The sequence below is a fragment of the Anopheles merus genome, chromosome X, assembly GCF_017562075.2.
Source record: "Anopheles merus strain MAF chromosome X, AmerM5.1, whole genome shotgun sequence".
In the NCBI taxonomy this organism is placed as follows: Eukaryota; Metazoa; Arthropoda; class Insecta; order Diptera; family Culicidae; genus Anopheles; species Anopheles merus.
The window spans coordinates 21818484-21845834 of NC_054081.1; the positions used below are offsets into that span (position 1 = coordinate 21818484).

The window sequence follows — 27351 nt, forward strand, 5'->3', positions numbered from 1 at the left end:
AAGCGTAAAGACGTTTAATTGGTTTAAATTAGCAGGTAAGTTGTGTAAAGTGTGATGATTGCTGGTGTTTTTTTCTTTTTTACTTAATAAACTGTATATTGTTATAGGATCCAGATATGGCCTCAAAAAAAATGCGTCGAGATGGCACTCTCTCGAAAAGAAGCAGGAAAATTATGGAAGAATTGGAGGAGAGGAGTGAGGAGTGGTGGCAAGCTCAAATTGCTGGTCCAAGTGAAATATCTGCTATGCTCAATCTAAACGTTGAAGGAAAGTTACTTATTTATACATAAATTAGTGATAAGTTCCCCAAATCCTACGCTTACACTCACACCGATAGCACGTACTACATTTCGCTCCGCGTTATTTACGTTTTGTGCACTTATTTTCGCAAATCCCGATCTGGTTCTATCATTGCACTGTGTTTTGATTATCAGTTGTGCAAACCTCAACAAACTGTTCATATACTCAAGTCCTCGAAGCCTGTATAAGTGATATAAAGAGTATACTCCTTGGCGCGGTGAGCCTATTGAATCGTCATGGCTGATCACTGTTTGACCTGCGCCCATGCTTCGTCATCTGAGGAACTTACTTACACTTGCGACGGCTTCTGCAAGCGATGGGCTCATCGTTCGTGTCTTGGTGTGAGTAGTGCCGCAGTCAAGGATCTCATCAAAGAAGATTCTCAAATTCTGTGGCTTTGCCACAATTGTTCGGAGAATCGCCGCAACGGACACTCAGTGATGATTGCTGAGCTAACGGCGGCACTCACTGATCTCAAATCTCAGCTGTCAGCTGAGTTCCAAACACGTATGGATGCTGCCGCGGAATCGCTATAACGTACGATGCTATCCTCACTCGATCAACACACAGATACTCGTCCTGCTTCACACACTTCTACATTCAACGCAAGACATCGACATCCAAAGCACCAGTACTTTCGTCAACACCAGCCACCGAACTTAGCAACCCGGCAAAACGTCGTTTAATGGACCGTTCTCCGCCGTCCGTTGTCGCCACCTCCCCGCTTCTAAATGGCACCGCACCCATCGCCACTTCAGCTCATGCCACATTGCCCCTATCACCAGAAACGCCTAAATTCTGGTTGTACCTGTCGCGCTGCCGCCCGACAGCCACAATCTTAGAAGTGGAGACTTTCGTCAAGGAGCAAATCGGCATCGAGGATGTCACCGTTTTTAAGCTGGTGCCACTTAACCGCGATGTCCGCACTCTGACTTTCTTTTCGTTTAAAGTCGGTTTGTCGCCGGATTATAAGGAGAAAGCATTATTATGCTCATCGTGGCCGATCGGAACTGTCTTCAAAGAGTTCACGGATCGTAGGAATGCTCCTATTTCTACATTGTCGGCTAATCTCCTGACCACTACCACTACATCACCAACAAATACACACGTACCTGTCACCACAAACACTGATGTATCTATTCATATGGAAACAAACAACAACATTACTGCCTCCACCAACAACACTGCAGTCCCGACGTCACCTCCTCGATCATCACAGCAGCAATAGCAACACTGCTTACACACTCGCACTCTAAATCTCCGTTAAAATTTTACTATCAAAACACTCGCGGTCTCAAAACCAATCTTTCGGATCTTCGCATCTCTCTCGGAGTTTCGAGTTATGATGTCATAATACTAACTGAGACATGGCTGGACGATTCGATTCCTTCATCCCTCTTCTGTGACTGGTGACAGGGGGACTGGTGACTGGTGACAAGTGTAGTTGTGTTACTGTTTAGCTCTTTGTTTTTTCCTGTAAAACGTGTGATATACAGGGTGGCATCGGAGAAGTGATACACCTTTTTTGTGTTTTTTGTCACTGTGTGTCAAACTCATGGGCATATTTTCACAGCTTAATTTGTTTACTATTTATCGTAAAAAACGTACACTTAGTGCTCACTTCAGTTTTCTCATATATTATAATGGATTCAAGTCGAGAATAAATATCTCGCATTTGCATGGATTGACAAATAAACAGATTAAGCAGAAACTGTCTCATCTCAATTTAAGTCGTTTATTCATCTATCGGACCATCAATCGATACGAAGAGACAGGCATGGTTGTTCCAAAGAAGAAACCGGGCAAAAATCAACATTTGCATTGGGACGGATTTAAGAAACGGTTGTTAAAGATATGGGTGAAATGCCGGATGAAGTTGTGCGTGCGGCCTGCAACGATTTTCAAAAGCGCCTACGGGCGGTTATCAAGTGTAAAGGTGCAAGATTTGAAATAAATTGAGTGAAATGCAGGTTAGTACCAATAGAAGCTATTTAAATCGATTTCTAAGAGAAATCAAACCTGGTGTCAATTTTATTACAAAAACAAAGTGTATCACTTCTACGATGCCACCCTGTAAAGAGCTGAGCGCTAAAAATAATTTCACAAGTGCTGTTAAATGTTTGTAAACTCTTTCGGTGTCACTGTTGATATTGTGTACGTTGTTTATTGTGCAAAACTACGGGTGGATTGTGCGGTCAACAGCGTTGTACGTTGAGACAACGATCGATCCTTCCCGGTGTAGATATATGTTTGTGTTTGTACCGTAGCGTGTGTAACTTAGTACCGTAGTTTGTGTTGGGTGTGTGACACCGGAGAGTGTGTGTTTTTTTTTGCTTGAAGACGCCTGCATAGATATCAATGTAAGTATAAATAGTTGATAATAGTTTCGCCCGTGATTTGTTTTACGGCATGGAGTGTTTAAAATGCTCCGCCGTGATCGTAAACGGCGATGACCCGATCGTTTGTGCCTGGAGTTGTGGGTTTAGTTTTCACCCTCGGTGTATTACACCCACACTCAATAAGCCCGTGGTTAAATTTTTAAGTGAGAACCGCAATGTTGTATATATTTGTGACATCTGTTTGGATCAAAAAGCGGGCTTGGTTGATATGGAGATTGATACAGCTAAATCAAATGATTTGCTTGCACAAACATTGAGGGATTTAGAGGTCAATGTGAGCGTGTTGATATCTAACGCTTTAGAGAGAGGAATCGAGACTCTCACAACTGAGCTTTGCGCGCAAGTGGAGCGTAAGTTGGAGACAACATTGCGTGAAACTTTAAGTGCTATAGAAGCCTCAAAAATGTCTAAGGTGGCCTTGCGTGCAACTTCTGACACTATGAAAACCAGCGAAACAGTGCAAGATAGTGATGTGCTGTATGGAGCGCACCCACGACTCCGATCCGACTCCGACTATTGTTAGTTCGATTCTGACTCCGGCAAAATGGAACCACTAGATCCGCCCGGAGTCGGAGTCGTTCGGAGTCGTCCGGCGTCGACCGGAGTCGTCCGGAGTCGACGACTCCGAACGGCTCCGAACGACTCCGAACGACTCCGGACGACTCCGAACGACTCCGGACGACTCCGACGACTCCGAACGACTCCGAACGACTCCGAACGACTCCGAACGACTCCGAACGACTCCGAACGACTCCGGACGACTCCGACTCCGAACGACTCCGAACGACTCCGACTCCGAACGACTCCGGACGACTCCGACTCCGAACGACTCCAGACGACTCCGAACGATTCCGACTCCGGGCGACTCCGGACGACTCCGGATGACTCCGAACGATTCCGGATGACTCCGGATGACTCCGACTCCGGGCGACTCCGTACGACTCCGGACGATTCCGAACGACTCCGGATATTGCAGCGCGGACCTACCTTCCGGAGTCGATTCCGAATTTATCGGAGTCGGATCGGAGTCGACTCCGGATTTTTGCCAACTTTACCCATCACTAGTGCAAGAAGTAAATTTAAAATCATGGGCGACGGTCACTAAAAAAAGGGAGAGGACAAATAGCGGGGACAGTAATGTTCAAACTATTATTCATAGATTTGACGAGGGAAACAATAAAGTTACTCCCAAAATTAGGAAAAATGACGATATGAAGGATTCCATGGGAAAAAATAAAAACAAAAATAAGAATAAAACACTAGTTATTGTTCCTAAGGTGGTTCAGTCTTGCGATACGATAAGAGCTGATCTACGTGCGAAATTGGATCCGAGGCGACAGCAAATATCGGAATTCCGTAATGGCAGGGACGGTCAAGTTTATGTTCAATGTTCTGCTCAGGCAAATTAAGATAATGTTAGAAATGAAGTAAAATGCATTTTAGGAGACGCGTATTTGACTTCCTTGCCAATGGCACGAGTAAAAATTATTGGAATGAGTGAAAAATATTCTGAGTCCGACTTAGTAGATCTTTTGAAATCTCAAAATGAGTTAATTCCCTGGAAACAGGTGAAAGTAATTGGAATGTTTGAGAGTAAGATCTACAAGTACCAGAAACACAACGCGGTATTGGAAATCGACAATGAGACTGATAAATGTTTGGAAAAAATCGATAAAAGCAATATTGGATTTGATCGTTGTAAAATTTCTAGGAGCATTCATGTTATGTGTTGTTTTGAATGTGGTCAGTTTAACCATAAGAGCTTTCTTTCTTTCTTTCTTTGGCTCAACAACTGATGCCGGTCAAGGCCTGCCAACACACTTGTGGGGTTGGCTTTCAGTGACTTATTGATTTCCCCCCATAGCAGGATAGTCAGTCCTACATATGGCGGCACGGTCTATTTTGGGCTTGAACCCATGACGGGCATGTTGTTAAGTCGTACGAGTTGACGACTGTACCATGAGACCGGCGTCTCAACCATAAGAGCACTGAATGCCAAAATAAGGAAGCTTGCTCAAAGTGCAGTGGCGAGCACCGAACGTCGGATTGCACCTCTTCCATCCTAAAATGTGTGAATTGTGTTTTGGCTAACACATCTAGGAACCAGAAACTACAGGTACTACATGCGGCCAATAGCTATGAATGCCCGCTGTTTAAAAAACAGGTAGAGAGACGAATGCAACTTTCTCAATAGCAGGGAGGGGTGGAATTAGGGCGGTTCAGAGAGATTTTATATTTCAATGTTGCCGGTCTTTCATCTAACTATACTATGTTTCGTGAGACAGTAGAAAAAGTTCAACCTTGTTGGTCTTGATCTCGGAAACTCACGTGACCGAGGAGGAAGCATTTGAGCAATATTGTGTAAAAGGTTATAGGGTAGTATCGTGTTTATCACATTCACGTCACACAGGAGGTGTTGCAGCTTATGCCATGCTTATGTCCTTAAAGTGTTCTTAAACGAGTCATTAGAAGGCAATTGGTTTCTCGGTTTAGCGGTTTCTCGGGGTATGACGGCAGGAAATTATAGCATATTGTATCACTCACCTAGTGCAAGTGATTCAAGGTTCGTAGACATTTTGGAAGAGTGGTTAGAAAGGTGTCTGGATTTTAGCAAAATGAACATTGTCGTCGGTGATTTCAATATTGACTGGGTGAATGTTGAAAAATCTGCGAAGCTGAAAAGCTTAATGGATTCAGTAAATATGATCCAAAATGTCAACGAATTCACACGAATTGCTAGGCAGAGCAGGACATTGATTGATCAGGATTACAGTAGTATTGACTCAATCAAAGTCACTACTGATCCGCTATTGAAAATATCGGATCATGAAACACTTGTTTTGACCATAAACGATGGGTGTTGTAAAACGGTTCAACGTAAAGTTAAATGCTGGAATAGGTACTCGAAACTTGCTCTTTGCAACAATGTGTCACAAGGCTTACAGTATGTCGCGTCCATCCTGGATGAAGCAGCTGACTTTTTATGGAACACGTTGAAAAATGCAATGAACACCTTGGTGGAAGAAAAGACAATTGTTTCAAGAGAAACTAGTAGGTGGTATACTGTGGATCTTGCACGTAGTAAACGGAAAAGAGACAAAGCGTACAAAAAATTTATTAGAACTAACACAGATTATGATTGGACTGAGTATACTACACTCAGAAATTTATACAGTAGAAATCTTAAACACTCACGCAAAAATTACTATAGCAGTGAGATAAATAAGCACAAGGGAGATAGCAAAGAATTGTGGAAAGTGCTAAAAAGCCGGTCTCGTAGTACAGTCGTCAACTCGTACGACTCAACAACATGCCCGTCATGGGTTCAAACCCTAAATAGACCGTGCCGCCATACGTAGGACTGACTATCCTGCTATGGGGGGAAATCAATTAGTCACTGAAAACCAAGCCCACAAGTGGGAACAGGCAGGCCTTGACCGACAACGGTTGTTGTGCCAAAGAAGAAGAAGCTAAAAAGCATGTTAAGGCCAGATGAAGCACATGTATCTATTGTTAAATTTGCCGGTTTGATCGAATCTGAAGACTTTATCATCTGTAACAAGTTTAACTCGTTTTTTGTCAACAGTGTTTTGGATATAAATCAAAACATTGATGATGTTAATGAGCCTTATTATTTGTCGCATAGAGAAACTCCACGAAACCATTTCAGATTCCAAAAAATAACTCTTAGTCAGCTAAAGATTATTTGTTTCAACCTGAGAAAAACCACAGGTATAGGGAACGTGAGTTCAACAACCATACAGGATTGCTTTCATGTGATAGGAGATGACCTTTTGATGGTGATAAATGAATCGCTAGAGAGTGGAATTTTCCCAAAAACATGGAAGAAATCATTGATAATACCTATTCCTAAGGTGAACGGAGCTGCCAATGCGGAGAATTTTCGTTCTATCAACATGTTGCATGTGCTCGAAAAGGTGCTGGAGACAGTAGTTAAGGAGCAATTGGTTCAGTTTCTGAATGGAAGCGAGCTGTTGATCCGAGAGCAATCAAGATATCGGCAAGGACACTCTTGTGAGACTGCTCTGAATCTTGTACTGACGAGGTGGAGGGTGTTGATGGATCGGAGGGAATCGATAGTTGCTGTTTTCTTGAATCTAAAACGGGCATTTGAAACAATATCTAGGCCATTGTTGCTTTCTACCTTAAGGCGTTTTTGTATTGTGGGGAGGGAGCTCAGTTGGTTCGAAAGTTATTTAAAAGAAAGAACTCATAGAACTTTATTTGGTGGCTCTGTATCAGAGCCTATAGAAAACACCCTTGGTGTTTCGCAAGGTAGTGTTCTTGGACCAATTTTGTTTATCATGTACATCAATGACATGAAACAGGTTTTGAAGGCTTGTGAGATCAATCTTTTTGCCAACGATAATGTTTTGTTTATCTCGCACAAAGAAATCAAGCAAGCAGAGTCTCTGATTAATATCGATTTAAACGCTCTGGATGGATGGCATTAAACTAGACAAAAAGCTGGCATTTAACATTAACAAGACTTGTTACATGGTGATGTCAGCGGGTGTATTGCTAGAACCTCCATCTATCGTAATAAATTCGGAACTAATCGAAAGAGCTAGACAGGTTAAATACCTGGGAATCATCCTAGACGACAGGTTGAAGTTCCACGCTCACATTGACTGGGTCATCGCTAAAGAAGCAAAGAAGTGTGGAGTAATAAGTATATTGGCGAAGGATCTCGACTTCTTTGGGAAAGTTCACCTCTACAAATCATTGGTATCGCCGCACTTTGACTTTTGCTCGTCCATTCTTTTTCTTGGCAACAAGGGGCAAATTAAAAGGCTTCAAAGGTTGCAAAATCGCCTCATGAGGTTAGTACTAGGGTGCGGTCCACGTACGCCGTCCGAGGTTATGCTGAATATTCTTCAATGGATGTCAGTAGAGCAGCGGATTGTGTACCAGACCATGACTTTTATATAAGAAATGTTAAAGGGCCTGTTGCCTGAGTACCTCGGGGAGAGCATAGTTCGGGGGTCCGATATCCATCGGCACCACACACGCAGGGCAAATGAGCCAAGGGTACCTAACTTGCATTCCCTAAGTGCCAGAAACTCTTGTTTTTCAAAGGGATTCAACGGTACAACAGTCTACCAGATGAAATTAAGAATGCGAGAAGCTTGCCGGATTTCAAACGTAAGTGCGTCATATATGTTGAAATGTATAATGTGAAATATGTGTAGATGTCCCATGTCATTATTAAATGTGTAACTGCAGTTGTCATCACGATCTTTATGATGATGATAAGATTTTTCTTTTTATACTATAATTAAAATTAGAAAAAATATAAGAAAGAGTCAACATAGGTTTGAGACACGCGCGCGTACAAGTGGATATTCGGGATCTATTTGGGGAAATTTACGGTTTGCACACGGTCTGGAAGGTCACAACGGGATTCATTCATTGATGATTGTAAGTGGCCAATTCCAGATACATTAGGTTCACCTGCTTCGGAAGGTAGTGCCCTAGAGCCAATCATTGGCACTAGTGGAACTGGCCATATGCATGTTGCAGTTGTGTTCTGATAAGTAGTGCGCCGGATCCACTAGTTGGTTCTTGGCGAGCTATGTAAGGGATACATTAAATTCTCCTGCTTCGGAAGGTAGTGCCCTGGAGCCAGCCATTGGTGCCAGAGACCCTGGAGTCAGCGGTTGGCACTAGTGGAACTGGCCATATGCATGTCGCAGTTGTGTCCTGATAAGTGGTGCGCCGGATCCATTTATTGGTTCTTGGCGGACTACGTAAAGGATGCTAGGAAATACCATTGTATTCGATGGAGTATGACATGTTTTTTCTTGATGAAACTATGTTGGTCATCTTGGGTGTGTGTATGACTCGGACGGTTCCTCTGAGAGTTTTCCGAAGCCACCACTTGCTTGTTTTTTTTATTTCATAACAACTATTACAGTAGAATTATCTTATAGATACTTCCGTCCTTCTCAAACCTGTGTTGGGCTAAGAGGTGGGACTTATCATCATCTTCTGTGACCGAAAGTATACCGTCTATCGTTGTGATCGTTCAAGCGCTAACAGTACCTGCTCTCGCGGCGGTGGTGTACTCATTGTCTGTTCCGCTAAGCTCTTGTCGCTGCACATTGAAGTATCCCAATGCTCGTTAGAACTTTCATGGGTTCAATTAAACTGAACGGTCACTCACTCTTTGTTGGTGGTGTGTATTTACCTCCAAACCTCAGCTCGAATACTGACACGTTAGACTCATTGTTCAATACAATTACATTAATACAATCTCGCATGAAAGATAGAGATTTGTTTGTCTTATGCGGTGATTTCAATCAACCTGGACTATCGTGGTCTCAAAATGAGGATTATTTCGCACCGCTTGCCGTTAACCCTGCCTCATCCTACTTTATAGACGGATTAGCTGAATTCAATATGCGTCAACTTTCAGGGGTCGTAAATATTTTTCGGGGGCAACTAGATTTAGTTTTTGTTAATGAGTTAGTGACATATTCATGTTCACCAGTTTCCTGTAGCCTTGACCCTATTGTTAAATTAGATCATTATCACCCACCTCTTGAATTCGTAGTAAATGTTCCTTTACCGCATAATGGTAATAATGTTAGAGATAACAAATCTGAGCTGAATTTTTGGAAAATGAACTTAGAAAAATTTAGGGAAATCATAGCCAACTCTGATTGGAATTTTTTAGACATTAGAAGCGTTTCTCCCTCCACTGTGGACGTAGCGGTGGAGCAATTTAGTGATATTGTTAAGATAGCTCTCCCTTTATGTTGTCCTCGTTCTAAACCTTGCTCTCGCCTTCCTTGGTACGATGCTACATTGCGGTCATTAAAGGCAGATAGGACACGTGCCCTCAAAAAACTCGGTTCAACTCCTTCTGAGTATAATCGTAGAGTTTTCAAATATGCCGCTTCTGCTTTTCGTATTTATAATCGTGCCAGTTATAGGTTGTATCTTGGAAGGCTTCAATGCATGTTATACCGTAATCCTAAACTTGTTTGGTCTTATGCCAAGAAGCGTCGTAATCCCTCTTCCCTTCCTACTTCCATGTCGCTCGGTTCGGTCACTACGGACAATGCTGCTGACACCTGTTCCCTATTCGCTGAGCATTTCGCCAATAGTCTGTCTAGACCTGAGAGTCAACCTTTGACAGAGTCTGAGGGCATATGGCCTGGTTTAAATTCCGTCGCATGGGCTGAGGGTATTGTCAGTGTTAATACAGTCTCTGAAGCTCTTAAAAAACTTAAGCCATCCTTCTCCCCTGGACCGGATGGAATACCAGCCTCGGTTTTAAAAAAGTCACCTTCTCTGTTCGTCCCTCTATTGGTAAAATTGTTTAACCTATCTTTGTCCTCGTCTTCATTCCCTTTATTGTGGAAGCGAGCATGGCTAGTTCCCATACACAAAAAAGGTAACCCGTCTGTCATTTCCAATTACCGTGGCATCTCAATACAATGCGCAATAACCAAGGTATTTGAGCATATTATCCATACCTATGTGTTTAAACTCACCTCTTCTACTCTTATCCCTTAATGATATGTTTTCGACTCCTTTTTCATGTAGTGCAGGCGTACCGCAAGGTAGTGTCCTAAGTCCTTTGCTGTTCATAATTTTTATTAATGATGTCCGTACCACCCTCCCTCCTGAGTGTTTTCTCTGCTACGCAGACGACCTCAAAATCTTTCTCCCAGTTTCGTCTCCTAGTGATTGTATTTCCCTACAAAATATTCTTGATCGTTTTTCGTCTGGGTGTTTTAGTAATTCCCTCACATTATGTCCTGATAAGTGTAACGTCATTTCGTTTAGTCGTTCGCAGTCTCCGATCACTTACTCGTACGTCCTAAATTCTGTGCAAGTCAATCGTGTTTGTGTCGTAAAAGACCTCGGTGTCTGGCTTGACAGGGGCCTCACCTTCAGCCACCACATTGACTCAGTTGTCAATCAGGCGCAGAAAACATTGGGTCTCCTAAAGAAAATTGCTTGCGATTTCTCCGAACCAATGTGCCTGAAGACTCTGTTTTGCTCTCTGGTCAGATCGATTTTGGAGTACTGCTCAGTAGTCTGGTCCCGTACAGCTCGAACCCACGTGGAACGTATCGAGCGGGTGCAGCGATCGTTCACCAGGTTTGCTGTATGTAAAATCCTGGGTAGATTGTCCTCCCCCATGCCTCCTTACGAGGTCAGGTGTCGGCAGCTTGGCCTGGAACTATTGGAAAACCGCCGTTCCCATGCCACCAATCCACCTTTATTGCCGCATTACTCCTTGGTAATATTGATTCTCCTTCCCTTCTTTCTTCTATTCCTTTCTACGCCCCTAACCGTGTTCTTCGTAACCGCCCTCCCCTAGTGATCCCCTCCCGTCGAACTGCAGTGGGCCGTAATGACCCACTTCTTCGTGCAATTCGTCGATTTAACTGTGTATGTTATATGTTTGATTTCAACCTTCCCTTATCCTCTTTCCTATCCCGCATCAGAACCCTCCATAATCCCGAGCTGCTTTAATTTTTAATTTTTAAATTCTAATTTTCTTATTTTTTTTTTATTTTTCATAATTTTTGTTAATTTTTGTTAGGTTAGGAACATAGGTAATAAGTATTATTTAAGTATTTGTGTAACCAAAAGGTAGACAAATAAATATGAATATGAATGAATGAATGAATGAATGAATCGTACCGAGGACTGCGAAGCGCTTCCGAACGTTTCCATTCCGGCCCTGATTCCCGCTGTATCAAACTAACAGTTCCAGTCTGAGCCGGCTGAAGTCGCTAGTGGGCAGCTAAGCCGGTAGACGGTAGCTGGTGCCGTCAGAAGCGTGGGAGCCGTCTGAAGCCGTTTGGAGTCATTTGGAACCGTTCGGAGCCGTTTGTCGGCTGTTGCGGCCGGTTTTGAACAACTACGACGGCTCCTAATAACCCATCCGGTTGTTCATGAATCTATTTGTCACTAATATTATACTGTTTAGCAAACATATTATGAAATTAACAATATTTCACAGACGAACCATCAAGCAAGAGCCCAGCTCAAATAGATTCTAACAGCTTTGCCGCAAAAGATCATCAAGTTCAAGATGCATTCCGTGGTGGTGAAGATGTTGGCCATAGTGATGCAGTATTGGATGCAAATGCTGAGAATTGTTTGCTGGATGATAACGTCGAAATCGCGGATGACGACGTGGAAGATGTGTATGTAGAGAGAGACAGCACATACAGTTTTTTCGACAATATCACCCTCAAGGAAGGTCTACGTTATATTGCTATAACGAAAAATCTACCTCGGTCCACGATAAACATGCTGTTGGCACTGCTTCGCAGGAAGCTTAAGCTTAGACTTCCAGCAGACGCGCGGACTTTATTGAAAACGCCAACCCAAGTAGGCTTAGAAATTCAACCTATCTTGGACGGGCATTTCTGGTACCAGGAAATAGAATATGTGCTGATGACACATTTTAAGTAAGTAAAATTTGTTATTTTTTTCTTTTTTTCAACTAAGTCTTCCTATTAAATCAATACTCTTTATCCTTACAGTAATACTACTCCACGCGTCGACCGGTTTAGAGCGCAGATATTTATTGATGGGCTCCCATTATTTAATAGTTCAGCTAGGCAGCTTTGGCCAATCCTAATGAAGGTGGTGGAATTACCGGAAGCACCGGTTATGTTACTAGGGGTATTTTGCGGTCAGACAAAGCCGGATGATGTGGAAGGTTTTTTGCGGCCCCTGGTAACAGAAGCTAACGACCTACAAAAAAGAGGATTGCAGTTCGGTGAAAAGAATGTGCGATTCAAATTACACATGTTTGTTGTCGATTCCCTTGCTCGTTGTTTTACCAAAGGTATGAATTTAAATATCGTGAAGTATTAGGTTAATGATTGTTTTTAATATGTACATTCATTTTTCATTTTAGCTACGATAAGTTACGTTGGCAGAAACAGCTGCTTGTAATGTACTTGTGAAGGGACACAAGTAGGAAGCAAGATTGTTTTTGAAGATGCAGATGCTCAGTTGCGTACTGATTTAGGTTTTCGTGGAAGAGAGGACCAGAAACATCATAAAGCTTGGAAATCGCCTCTAGAGGATATAGATGAGCTTGATATGATAAAGGATATAATCATTGCCGATGGTTTACATGTGAGAGATTTAGGAGTGTCAAAGAAAATTGCTACAGGGATTTTTAATCATACTTTTGCTCGATTCGGTAAATGGACGGATACGCAAAAGGAAACTGTTTCTTCATTTCTAATGAAAATCCAGCATCCAGGGGAAATTCAAAGACGTTTTAGACAAATAAAATTCAGTGGCGTTTGGAAAGGAACTGAATATAGATCATTTTGGTTTTACGCTAGTGTTATTATATACAAGGATTTTATGTGGAAAGAAGCGATTCAGCATTATTTGCTATATTTTTGTGCACATACAATTTTTGCCACGAAAACTCATAAACACTTTTGGCCTCAAGCCAAAATGATGTTTAAAGAATTCCTCAAAGGTTTCGCAAATATTTACGGTCGTGAACACATAACAAGCAAAGTTCATAATCTCATTCATATTTATGACGATTGTGAGGTTTGGCTCCATGGAGGAGATTTCAACGTATGATTTTGAAAATCATTTATAATTACTGAAGCGTTTAATGCGTTCGGGTAATAGATGTACCGAACAGGTAATTACAAGATCAAGAGAAATCGAAACTTTAGGGCCATGGGTATTCTCAACGCTCATTTTATCAAGCACTCATGAGTGCTTTTGAGAAACCCTCGTTCTCAGCGTTTATCGAATCGGAACAAAATTGGTTTTGAGAATCTTTGAGAATCTTTGAGAAAGATGAGGATGCAGCGATTGGCTAATTGAAATAGGAGCAATTGTGCTATTCGTTTTTCGGTAATCACTTTGGACAATGTATTCAATGTTTATAATTAAAAAAGTTAAAAAAAACATGCGATTAATACATATTTTCTATTTAAAGCTTCAAACAAAGCTTGAGTGGCTATATCAGTTTCTCAGAGTGAGAAAAATGGACGACGGCCACGGGCTCGCGCCTGAGAACAAGTTTTGAGTGCTTTAGAAACTTAAATAAGTGCTTGAGAACGTTTTCTCAGCTTGAGAAAGCCCCATGGCCCCGCGGCCAAAGAAAGCAACAAATATTGTTCCACCAAAATTTCCTACGCTTATAGGAACTGGGTCTGGTTTACGATTGAGATGCGATTTTTATCTGATGATGGGATTCAGAAACGCATGGTTTCTCGCTACAGATAACCATGTTGTAGAATTTTTATCAGCTAAAGAAGTTTCTAATTCTTATTTCACGATAGAAGGATCACAGTTCGAATCAAACGAGGAGTTGTTCAATGTGCGTAAAACGGTTGATAATTTCCCAATACAGTTATCGTATAGCGATATTTTCATATACAAAATTTAAAAAAAAAACACTCCTCGCAGTAGGGTTCAGCTTTCACACCATAGCATAAAATGTAAATTAGTTGCTGTGAATCTACCTTCCAAATCTCTTGCCAGGCACCACGCAGGATCCCCGATTCTTTATGCCCAGTATGCATTTTTTGCATGTAATATATTATTTTTTGATAATCTCATAATCATAATGTTTAAGGAAGCATTTAAACTCATATTAGTAGTATTACGGTCGTCTAAAATGTTTTTTAATCACTGGCTCATAACGATAACTTTATGTAATTCGTATACTACTCAAATCCATGCAACTGAAAATTGTGGAACATTTGCGTCATTTGGTTTAATTTACATGTTGTTAACAGTAACGTAACACTGGTCCCCTCCCTAATATCATATTACCTTAAATATTTTAGGAATTCTCTCTATTATTTTTTACATATATTTAAAAACATGTTTTCAATAGAAATTTTATAGTTCAATCACATTTTTATTTACCAATTCTCATAATCAATTCATGCCTTTAATGACTAATATAAAGGAACTTCATGGAACATTTCACAGCATTGCAATCACAAGTAGTACTTCAAAAATAAACTATCTACTCAAAGGTTATATAACTATCTACAATATTTACATTGGTTGATTGGTCTTCAAGATTCTTTTTCTTTTTAGAAAAGCTTTTATGCACTACAGTCTGGGATTTTCGTTTTCCCTTAGCATGGCTTACATTTGCTATGGCTAATCATTTACCGTTTTTTCCGATACTTCATTTAAGCCATTGCTTGCCATGCATTTAAATAGGCGTAGCATATTAATCTTATCATGCCACGGTATTTTTGGTCCAGGCCTACCTTCTCCGCTCCAGCTGCACTTAGTAAGTAAAATAGGGCAAAAAAGAGTGTACAGCGTATCGTGCATGCGCTGCTTGTAGTGTGTGGCCTTCATACCACGATTCAATCGCTTTACAACATCTTGAAAATAATCAGCCGAAGACAGAATTGCATTAAATTCCACCAGCTTTTCTTGTGTGTCTATTTGGGTTATCGACTCGTTCTCTATTGGGGGTTCTTCATTTTGGTTTTCATCCAAACAAACTGAACCAGAAGCTTGAGGAGTGGCAGACGGTGGGGCCAACAGATTGTCAGTCAAGATTTCTACCTGGGCTTTCAATGAACTTGTTAGCTTCTTGAGTTTGAATAGCTCTAAACTATTTTTATCAAGCCGCGCCATCATAGTCGTTTGGAAGGACAAAATTCTATCATTTTTTCTTCCAATGAAGCAAGACATGAACATGCGTTATTTTCCATGACTGAAACAGAAACACATTTTTTAAAAGAGCTAAGCAATATTATTATACTGTATTACCTTTTATTCTTTCCCAGGTCTTATTATTTATTTTCACAATAACGCAATAGCTCGAGCAAAAAGTTTTACTGACGCTTCGTGTAGTTGCCACTGTGTAGTTTTGAATGCCAATAAGCTTTGTTTAAGCTACGAGTTTAAGCCTACATGTCGCACGATTTCTGTCAGAAGGGAACCAACCGAAAACGTACAACATAAGCAGGAACAGTTTATGTATTATAACCCAAAGCAGGAACAGTATAAGCATTAAACCCAAAACAGGAACTTAGTGACAAGAACCATCGTTATTGTCAACAAAAGACAAACGTGAAAACAATAACTTTCCAACATACAACCCGGAACCAAATGTGAGAAACCCTTAACTTCTTTTGAGTATAAATAAAACCAACTCCGATCATGGCAAGTCAGATTAGTTCGGACTGTCAGGATAGGACTATGCCCATCCTACATCTATCGACTTCTCATTTAAAGAGTTTAGTTATGTCCCCCTGCCTAAGGTAAGGCCTCTAAACTCCAACGTTTCCAGTAAGGTAAGGTTTCTATGATCGCCTGGACGATCAAGTGTCGAAAGTCCGCTTCGAAACAGTATCCACCTCAGTTCTGCTTACTTCGGCAAACGATGACCTTCCTCAAACAATGTTTGAAGGCCACCCTGGCCAACACGAGTTCAAAGTTACTATATGGCAACCGTCCCGAAATCGAACATACCGTGACTATCTCAAAACATACCACATGGCGACCGTAACAGTCACTAAACATACCACATGGCAACCGTGACAGTCTCCAAACATACCACAAGCTTCCCCACAGCCGCAACAATTGAGGCGAAAGCAGCTTGAAAACCGACCTGAGCCCCGATCTCTTTGACTGATCGGCAGCGCAGATTTTTTAGGATATTGGTACACCCAGTGCAGCTCCAGGGTACATCGAAGTGAGTCAGGACCACATAAATCAGCTCGGAAAGTAGCCTGTAACAACCGCGGTGAAAAGTAGCCTCACAGTACACCCAGCCGACCATACAGTCGGCAGCATCCAGTGGCATAGCACACGCGAAACAGATAGCCGCCATCACGAAATTAGGCGCGGTTTTGATCACACCACCGTTAACCCGGATTAAAAACGTTAATACTCAGTCGCGGGTCAATGAAATAACACAGTAACACGCAACAGTAACAGGAAGCAGTTTGGTAGTCAATTGGACAAGTATCAACTGGGTACGTTAGAAAATACACTTAAATATTTTGAAATAACGTGGAGCACAGCGATATGCGACCGAGCAGTTAGACGTCAAACGAGCAGTGTTACAAGAAAAATTCGAGAATTGCTTCGAAACCGTGACGAATAGTTTTATTCTTATTTTTCCTTTAAAGTATGAAGAAAACGCTACATTTGCATAAAAAAGATCTTGATTTCAAGAATAAATAACTGACTTACAGGCAATTGTCTATGTTCCAATTCTATCTGAAGCAAGCTTTAATTTGTGCTATATATTATTATTTACAAGTAATAGAACTCCACCTTTTGGTCCTTCTAGTCTATCTAACCTATATGTGTGGTAATTTGGCAAGCTAAAGCGCAGACTGGGTTTTAGAAATGTTTCTGTTATTGCCATAATATCTATTTCATTTGTGTTGAGAAAATTAATTAGGTCTAGTTTTTTCTTTCAAATGCTATTTGCATTCCAGTAGGAAACTGTCACACTTGCTATATTGTCCATTTTACGAGAAGCAAAACTTTTGAACGATTTAAAAAACGACCATTATTTGATCTTTTTTCGAAGGCTAGCGAACGTATCTGTTATTATTATTGCCTGTTCATCTGAACTGAACAGATCATTTGTGTTTGTATTTGTGACATCTGCGTACGATGTCGACGAGGGCATACGGGTGTTAGAACGTTAACTATCAGGTCTATGGGCTTGCGCTTGGGATAAGGACGGGAGCGGTAAGACGGAGAAACTATTGCTTGAAAACGTTACCTGTATTTGGTTGTGTTGCGTTTTTTGACTTTCGCCTTTTCCTGCCTCAAACTGTTTACGATTTGGACAACCGGTGTATTTGGCCGTGTGGTTTACTCCACAATTTGCACATTTTAGCTTGTGCGCTTGTAATATTCCTTCGGTGCATGTTTTAGCCAATGGGCAAGTTGAAGATGTGTGGTTATCGCCTCACTTGATACATTTAGGGGACCTGTAGCAATTGTCTTCTCCGTGTCCAAAACTCTGACAATTTTTGCATTGCATTAATCCGCTTTTATTGTTGTAGTATTTTCATACTTCATACTTCATACTCGCTGATGCTCCAGCGCCATTAATGTACCTAGTACTTTTAGAACGACCATGACTTTTAGAAAAATGCAGAAGATAAGTAGCTTGCTCATCATACCGTTTGTTTTTCATTGCTAGTTTTTTAATCGCAATTGGGATTAAATTTTCCTCTTTTAACACTTGTTGCAGGTGTTCAATCGGCATTTCGATGAGTCCTAGTAGGACGATTTTAGTAGTTTTGTTTTCATCCAATTGGTATGAGTGAAAACTGACGTTGATCTTTTGGAAGTAGGTCAAGAGCTTTTTATAGTCTTCCACTGTAGTCGTTCGTACTACGGTGCCTTTGAGCGTGACAGTGGTTGTGTATCGTATGACACCCGAGGCAATTATTTTTCTGTGTATGTCGGAGACATTTGTACTTGCCACTGTTATCGGTGGTGGTGGTTTATCTGTCTGAGCACTTCTCGTGTGCGTAATGGGATTAACTTCTATTTCACTATTTGCAATTGATTCTAGAACCTCAAAAGGATTTGTTACTTACTTACTTATCCGGCGCACAATTTTTGTGCTCCACACAATTTTTGTGCTCCGCACAGTTTTTGTGCTCCGCACAGTAACTGTGCTCCACACAGTAACTGTGCTCCACACAGTAACTGTGTTCCACACAGTAACTGTGCTCCACACAGTAACTGTGCTCCACACAGTAACTGTGCTCCACACAGTAACTGTGCTCCACACAGTAACTGTGCTCCACACAGTAACTGTGCTCCACACAGTAACTGTGCTCCACACAGTAACTGTGCTCCACACAGTAACTGTGCTCCACACAGTAACTGTGCTCCACACAGTAACTGTGCTCCACACAGTAACTGTGCTCCACACAGTAACTGTGCTCCACAAAGTAACTGTGCTCCGCACAATTTTTGTGCTTCCCATTCTTTTTATGCTCCAAACACTTTGTTTGATCTGCACAGCTATTGTACTCCACACAGTTGTTGTGTGGAAGACTCCAAGAGATTTGTTTGGAATTTGATCGGTTCGAGACGATGTTTGTCTTGTTTGTTCGAGATGTCTAAGGGAAATCCTCACGTTTGTTGGACTCTGATTTGCGGTTTATACCAACTGTACACGAAGCGTAAACTCAAAAAGTTCACGCTTGATTTGTATGGGAGAGCGTAAACTTCCCGTCAAAAGATTATAGTTGTATGGCTTAAATCTAGTTTACGCCAAAGTTTACGCCTCGTGTGTCGTCCGTATGATGTCTGGTTCGATTGATGCGAGAGCGCGGTATAACTGTGCGCGCACAATAGCTCTGTGGAGCACAATAGCTGTGCGGAGCACAATAACTGTGTGGAGCACAAAAAGTGTGCAAAGCACACTAACTGTGCGATAACACAGTTACTGTGCGGTAACACAGTAACTGTGCGATAACACAGTAACTGTGTGGTCGTACAGTAGCTGTGTGCGCGCACAACAGCTGTGGTACCACACATTAAATGTGGTACCACGCACACACAGCACAGTAGACTGTGCGTGGTACCACAGCATGACACAGTGAAAAGTGCTACTTGACCCATCACTAGCTACAACCGCTTTGCGGTCTTGGCCTGCCTCAGGAGTGTCCGAAACCGCTCACGGTCTCGCGCCTTCGTCTGCCAGTCCGTTATCCTGGCCCTAATGGCGAACGCCTCCACGCCATCTTGCCACCCCAATTTGGGCCTACCACGCCTCCTCTGTCCTTGTGGACGGCCTAAAAAGATTTTACGGGCTGGGTCGTCCGTTTCCATGCGTACAACATGGCCAGCCCATCGGAGCCTGGCGAGCTTGATACGCTGCACGACAGTGAGGTTGCCGTACATCTCGAATAGCTCGTCATTATAGCGGCTCCTCCATTGTCCTTCCACACATACGGGGCTAAATATCCTTCTGAGCATCTTCCTCTCGAACGCGGCTAAGAGGGTTTCGTCAGATTTGGACAGTGTCCATGTCTCAGAGGCGTATGTGAGTACTGGTACTATATAAGTACTATATAGTCCCAGCTTCGTCCGTCGCGAAAGGTTCTTTAAGGTGAACTGATTTTTCAGGCTGTAGAATGACCGGTTGGCAGCTGGCATTCTTGCGCGCAATTAAGTTTCCATGCTATTGTCGTTGCTGACCTTTGACCCCAGATATGTGAATTGTGGGACGACTTCAAAAGTGCGTTCACCTATCTGTACGTCACGCCTACGTATATTCTGATTATTTATTGGTAGGTCCGCTGATGTTGCCGCCATTAGTTTGGTCTCTGCCTCGTTTATCTGCAATCCGAGGTTCTCTGCCGCCTGCTCGATCCCTTGGTAGGCTTCTGCTACATAGGAGAGCCGCAGACCAATGATGTCTATATCATCAGCGTATGCCAGGATCTGGGTTGACTTATAGAAGATGGTTCCTGTAGTCGCCACCTTCGAGTCGCGGATGGCCCTCTCTAGCGCCAGGTTGAATATGAGACAGGCAAGCCCGTGCCTCTGACCCAGACCCTTGGTGGTAGCAAAAGGTCCTGAGAGTTTTCCATCCACCCTCACCTGGCATGTGACGTTGGTCATAGTCATTCTAACTAGCTTTATCAGTTTGGCCGGGATTCCAAAAGAGCTCATAGCGGCATAGAGTTTTACCCTGGCTATGCTATCATATACGGCTTTGAAGTCAATGAAGAGATGGTATGTGTCGTGTCGAAAAGGATTTGTATCTGCGTTTTTAAACGCCTTAGAAGGATAAGTTTCCTTCGGTTTGAGAAAGGTGTTAAGAGGTACTGAGGCAAGCCTCTTATTTTTAGATCCTTTTTAGACGGGAAAACGGGGGACAATTTTTTTCTTTTAGTCACTTTGTGGGTGTGTGTTTGTCGGTTCTATGTAGATACTGCTAACACGTCTGTTCGCTATCGAGTGTGAATGCGGACTGCGTTTGGGTTGTAAGCCAATTCGTGCTTTACGCTATAACCGTCAAGCTGTCACTGTTCTTCAATTGCTGCTCTGTTTAAATGTCAAATCATAAAGGCTGTCAAACCGGGCTACAAAATCAGCATAAATTAATAATTCAAGTGGTTTTTAACACCAATATAAGAAAAATAAGAGTGTTAAATTGCTTTAACATTTTTTTAGCTATTTACATTGATAAAAACATTTTCTGACCCGTATTCGCGTTGCCGAAAAAAGGAACACAGCCTGTCGAAAATAGGAACAAACTGCCGAAAATAGGAGCAAAACCATTGTTTGCATTTCCACAAATATTTGTGGAAAAGGTTTTGAAACGGAAAAATAGCGTGATACATAATGATACTTTATCTACCGAAATTCAGTGGAGTGCCGTGGGTACCTTTTAGCCGGCTATCCATTTATCCGTGCGGTTTAGAAATGATAGTTCATTACAAAGGTGACATTGCGTTATGAAGAGGATATTTGAAAAAAAAAGGTTATCAAAGCACATTGTCAGAACAAAAACACTACAGTCTGTTCCCGAGTTACGCGGTTCTCGGCTTACGTGGATTCGGAGATACGCGGTTTTCTTAATTTGACAGATCAAATGTCAAATCAGTACAATTTGCTTCAAGAATTGTCCAATGAAGTATAAATTGCATTTTTGCTAATAAATTCAATCTCACCCAACATACATTTAACAAAAAAAATACGGAATAATCAATTGTATTTTGGCCAATAACCGTGCAATTCGACATACGCTGATATTCCAGTTACGCGGATTGCTCGGGAACGCAATCGGGATTCGGGACTGTAATTCATGGCAAATTTCAAATTCTCTTTAGAAAAACATGAAGTTAATAAAAACTTGGTTATTTGTATAAAAAAATAAGACAATTTTTCTAAAATTAATTTGAAATTTGTGATTGACTATATCATTTCACTCATTGTCCATGTTATTCGCATATCCGAGGTCGAGGCGAGGTCGAATCTCGATGAGTCCGGATAAACGGCACTCTGAAGTATTACCACTTTCATGACAAAAAAATGTAGGTGTTTGAGCAGTGTTTGTGAAACTGCTGCACTAGCCTGCCGAAAACTGGTACAGTTACCCTATCATAGATTTCGACTCATCAACTTCCATTGTAAAGTTTATGTTGCCAGATATTAAACTTACGACTTTTTCGACTAACGCTTTGCTTTGGGACATTTTAGGTCCCAATTTTAGTCGTACAGTATCGGACATAATGATAGGACCCTGGTTTTTTTAACGCAGCATGCACCCGTTGGGCCAGGTTTATGTGTGGTTTGTATGTGTTTGTGTGTGTGTGTGTGTGTGTGTGTGTGTGTGTGTGTGTGTGAGTGTGTGTGTGTGTGTGTGTGTGTGTGTGTGTGTGTGTGTGTGTGTGTGTGTGTGTGTGTGTGTGTGTGTGTGTGTGTGTGTGTGTGTGTGTGTGTGTGTGTGTGTGTGTGTGTGTGTGTGTGTGTGTGTGTGTGTGTGTGTGTGTGTGTGTGTGTGTGTGTGTGTGTATGTTTGAACGTGTATTGGTTTGTGTGTTTGTTTCACAAGTATGTCGTTTCGGATAGATTTGTTAGTAGTTTTTTTTTGTGTTTTGGGTTAGGTTTTTGATATAATAAGCAGGATCACCGCCCTCGCGATCAGTGTTTTTTCGATATATTAACAATTTTACGGTCTTCTTTCGCCGTGGTCTTCTGAGGACGTCCGGTTGACTTGTGCGTTTCGGTTGTCCAAGCGCGTTTCGGTTGTCTAAGCACGTTTCGGTTGTCCGAAGCGCGGTTGCCACAAAAGTGCGCGATCCTTCCATTATGAACTCGATCGTTTTGCGCTTAATGCCAGCAGCAGCCATTCGCTTTATCATATGGTGCTGATAATCGGTACAATGTTTACCTCGACCCATTGTTACTAACATTGCTTGCTTGGACCGTCCAGAACGCGCTGGTTAAAAAGATGGACACGGCTGATCCCGTGCTCAGCCTGCGTTCTGCTTCTACACGTGATGAATTACATCGTTGTAGAGCAGCGAAAAAAGTGTATGGATAAAAACTATCTATGAGTAAACGAGTGAGTGTCTACCCATTTAAATCGAGAACAGAATACTGCCGCGCTCATGAAACAAAACGCCCATTGAAAAGAACAACTGCGCGCGAGCTCAATACACGCACAAAGTTTCCTATGCACACACGAGATTCAATGCAGAGATGCACGAAGGCCTTTCAATGGCGTGCACTGGAGAATCATCTGTTAGGGAATGCCGAGTTCATTGCTATTGTGCGCGTTTCCATTTCACACCGCTGTCGCATTGACATTCATCAAAAAGCTCACCTGCGTTCTCGTCTGAGGAACAAGCGCTGCTATCAATGCAAACTTTAGCTTTCATCCAAGTGTGAACGTTGCTATTTTACATGAAAACAAACACTATCAGAATACTTTTGACGCAATATGACATCATGTCAAGCACTCGCAGATGCTAAAAACCGCGCACTCGCAGATGCACACACAAGTACATAAAAAACTCACTCTCTATCTAACACACACACACACACACACACACACACACACACACACACACACACACACACACACACACACACACACACACACACACACACACACACACACACACACACACACACACACACAACACACACACACACACACACACACACACACACACACACACACACACACACACACACACACACACACACAAGTAACGTGGTAAAACAAGTGCACGGTGCGATGAAAACAAGAGGCCCTATCTTAATGTCCGATACTGTATCTCGGGGGACACATGTTTCAGGGAATATATGTACTTCATAGGACAATTCTTGAAGCAAATTGTACTAATTGAACATTTGATCTGTAAAATTTAGACGCGTAAAGCAACGGTCCGAATTTCGTGCGGCGAAATCAAAATCAATTAATTTTTGAGTGCGACTATTTCAAAATCAATTAATTTTTCCGCATTGCCGCATGCGAATTTACTTTAAACGTCAAATGTTTTATATCACAATATATAATAATTATCCTTTTCGAGAAACAATCATATTTCATAATGATACCTCAAACATGTAGAAATTTGATAATGCTCATTTCTTGCCGAAATTTGACAGATAGTGTCGGAGTACGATTTCGTCGTAAGACGGAATCAATTTTTTGATTCTGTCGGATCTTCGCATCCGATTTTATTTGTCAATGTCATTATAAAGGATGTTAATGTAGTTATGTAGGAACAATTTCAAATTATTTTTATAATGATTGGAAAGCCGGGGTACATTGTCTGCACTCACTAGTGTAATTTCGATTTTCGATAGGCCATCTGGCGGTGGCTTTCCCAAGCATTTGGCAAACAATTTGGAGCCGCTTCATAAAGTGTGATATTTTTCCATGTTTTTTACATAACCTGGGCTGGAAAAGCTTTGTAATTCATAGATAAATGTGTTGAGGCCAGGGGACATTGTCCGTAATCGCTAGTGTAATTTCGATTTTCACTAGCACATCTGGCGGCGGCTGACCGAAGTATTTTGCCAAACAATTTGAAGCCGTTTCACAAAATATGTTATTTTTCCATGTTTTTTACATAAGTCGGACGAGAAAAGTTTTGTTAAAGTTAGATGCACATGTTCTGCACGCATAGCATCCATTTTCATGAAAAAAACGATGGAAAAACTACTTAATTTTTAGATCCAGTATGACCATTCCCTCGATGACCAAAACAGGCTTCGACCAGCCGCCACCAGATGCGCTAGTGAAAATCACAATCACACTAGCGAGTACGGACAGTGTCCCCCAGCGTTTGTGGAAGTATTTCAACCATTTTTGCATAAAAAAAGCGGTGAAAAAACACTGCTTAAATGTGAGATCCGTCACGACTATTCCCTTCTGACCATTCTTCCTGATGATTAAAAAAATCTTCCACAAGCCGCCGCCAGATGCGCTAGTGAAAATCTAAATTACACTACCGAGTACAGACATTACATGACAGACATTATTTCGGCCTTAACATTATAATGGAATAATGGTTAATAATGGAAATATTGTTTTTCAGAAGCGTCCCATAAAATCGCATTGGATCAGCGTTGCCTTGGCCCTGACTGCGTATGTCGAGAACCGCATAACTTGGAAACGAGTGTATCATTTTTCTTCCGATGTATTTCAAATTATTACATGCGCATCAAGAATGCGTCGAAATATGTATCGTCCTATTTTGACTGCGTCGTGCGGCGTTAACATATGCGTCTGACAAATTACATACATTTACTTTACATTACGTTACATTTCAGCAAAATTGCAACGTTTTGCGACGGAATAAAGTTTGTGACAGTGCTTTTTCGTATGCAATTTTATCAGACGGCCTGGTAAAATGTTATACGGGATTTGACAAAAATCGTTGGATGATGAATCGCATATCCGGCGATATGTGTCAAATCCTATATAAATTTGTTGCAATAAAATTGCATCGGATAAGCATTGCCACCACCCTAAACGCGGCCGCATTTGACGCTCGACGGTCATCGCACACGGCTAATTATAATAAAATTATATTGGAGTTCATCCTTCAAACGTGGACTTTCCTGTCAAAATAGCTGTCGAATCCTATCGTATCACTTACAAAATCCTGACGTTTTGTGCCAAGAAAAATGTTTATGATTATTTTAGGTTTGTTTAATGATTTTTTATTCTATTTCGTAATTAATATCCTCAGAAATGAATTCTACTACTTTGTTTTAATCGTTCTTCATACATCATATCAAAATATTCTACTCAACAGATAAAAACCAACTTCATCAAAATTCAGAATTCGTCCAAATCAAGGACCGTAAAGATATCACGTAAAGATAAGCCCGTTTTGACAGCTAGGTGGAAGAAGAATCGACGAAGAAAACTGACAGTTAGTTTTCCGCGTTTGGCGAACGCTTCAAGTTCTCGAAGGAAAATTTCCATTTTAAATCACGGGCTGTGTTCTAATAAACTACAATATTCACCCAAATTGATCTCCACCAAATATTGACCATACAAAACGTAAACAATCCATCAATACATTTACAAGCGGAAAACCATCTGTCAAAATTGGAGCCCAGGGGGGGGATCGCCAAAAGCGCTATAACTACACCTCATTATACATTCCACCTTGGTCCAAATCCAGTTCTTATTTTCAGAATGGCGTTTATCTGTCAAGCGCCATCTGACGTTTAACTGACGTCCTTGGGGAAAGACAGTTTTTAGCTGTGTATGATAACCGCTATACGGATGTCACAAGAAGCGTAAACTTTTACGTAAACTGGATTTCAACCATACAACCCAATAAATTTTTACGGGAAGTTAACGCTCTCTCAAACAAATCAAACGTAAACTTTTTGAGTTTACACCTCGTGTGACGTCCGTATCATACATATAGCAATCGCTGAATGTTGCGTATATTTTTTCGGTTTCAGACGTGTAAAAACGTAACTGTATTCTGAATTACTTAGTTTTCGGAAAATATGTTAAAATTTACCTTTGGGCCGGATCAGTGCCACGCTTCCATGCGGCAACGATCATTGCCTTGATGCACACATCAACCGGCGTAAAATCAGCTATGTTATTGGGATCACAGTACATCGTACGACAGATGCCTATACCACATCCGACCAGCAGACCTACGGGGCCGTTAAAATTATCCATCCAGCCTGGGATAGGGTCTTTCATTGAGGATATTACTATTGATGGACGAAACAAAATTATCGGCAAGCGATCCTTATGCTCGTTGACAATATGTTCCGCTAAGCTTTTAGTGAAAACGTACGTATTGGGCAAAAAACCCATATATTTGGGAGCGAATACATCAATTGTTTGTTCGTCAAATGTTTCAGCGATGCGTATTGCGTCACGCCAATTTGCATATGCTGGATATATCTGTGGGAATTTGGGAATATTAAAGAATACTATGATTATACTATGATTCTAGTACTAGATACTAGTATCATTATTGAGTCAATATATTTTACCAATCACTTACTTCTTCTTCAATCACGTAGCGATCTGGATTCGAGTAAGTGGAGGAGACATGCATAAGCACGCGAAGTGCAGGTAACTGTTTGGCAAAACGTAGCAATTCACGAGTTCCTCGCGTGTTGAGCAAAATTGCAGTTTTGAGCGGATCGTCGAACCGTACACTAGCAGCCACATGAAAGATAACTGACACATTGTACATTCTATCGATATCATCCTGGGAAAGACCAAGCGCTAATAGAGATACATCCCCTTGTATTGGAATCATCTTATCCAACAGTTCACTTTGCTCGTTTCGGAGTTTGTCGAATAGCTGTTAAAAATATAAATTTTTATATGTAAACACAATCACTAAACTTGAATTTTTAACGTTACAAACCGGTAGATTCTTAATTTCATTGATGCGCTCCATAATAGTTTTCTGCTTTTTCTCACGTATTAGTATGAAGATGTTACTCAGTTTCGAACAAGATCGTAAAAGCTTCTCAATTAAAACTTTTCCCATAAAACCAGTGCCTCCAGTAATGAAAACATCCCGACCAGCGAAAAACTCTGATATTGATGGTTTAGATGGATCGTAGTTCTGTTCCATAGGGAGGAGTCCAATAGGATGATTGGAGAAGGTGTACATAGTTTTGTGTT

At 41.4% G+C, this 27351-nt stretch overlaps 1 protein-coding gene across 2 annotated transcripts in view; it reads right to left on the reverse strand.

Moving 5' to 3' along the window:
• Positions 1 to 27345, reverse strand: part of LOC121592217 (putative fatty acyl-CoA reductase CG5065) — a 141752-nt gene extending 114407 nt beyond the window's left edge. For both annotated transcript variants that reach the window (XM_041913631.1, XM_041913628.1), the window contains exons 1-3: positions 27089 to 27345; positions 26717 to 27022; positions 26216 to 26613 (exon numbers count right to left, since the gene is read on the reverse strand). In XM_041913631.1, the coding sequence (XP_041769565.1) occupies positions 26216 to 26613; positions 26717 to 27022; positions 27089 to 27340 (956 nt within the window). In that variant the 5' untranslated portion in view covers positions 27341 to 27345. The remainder of the gene's footprint in view (positions 1 to 26215; positions 26614 to 26716; positions 27023 to 27088) is intronic.
• Positions 27346 to 27351: the final 6 nt, after the last annotated feature.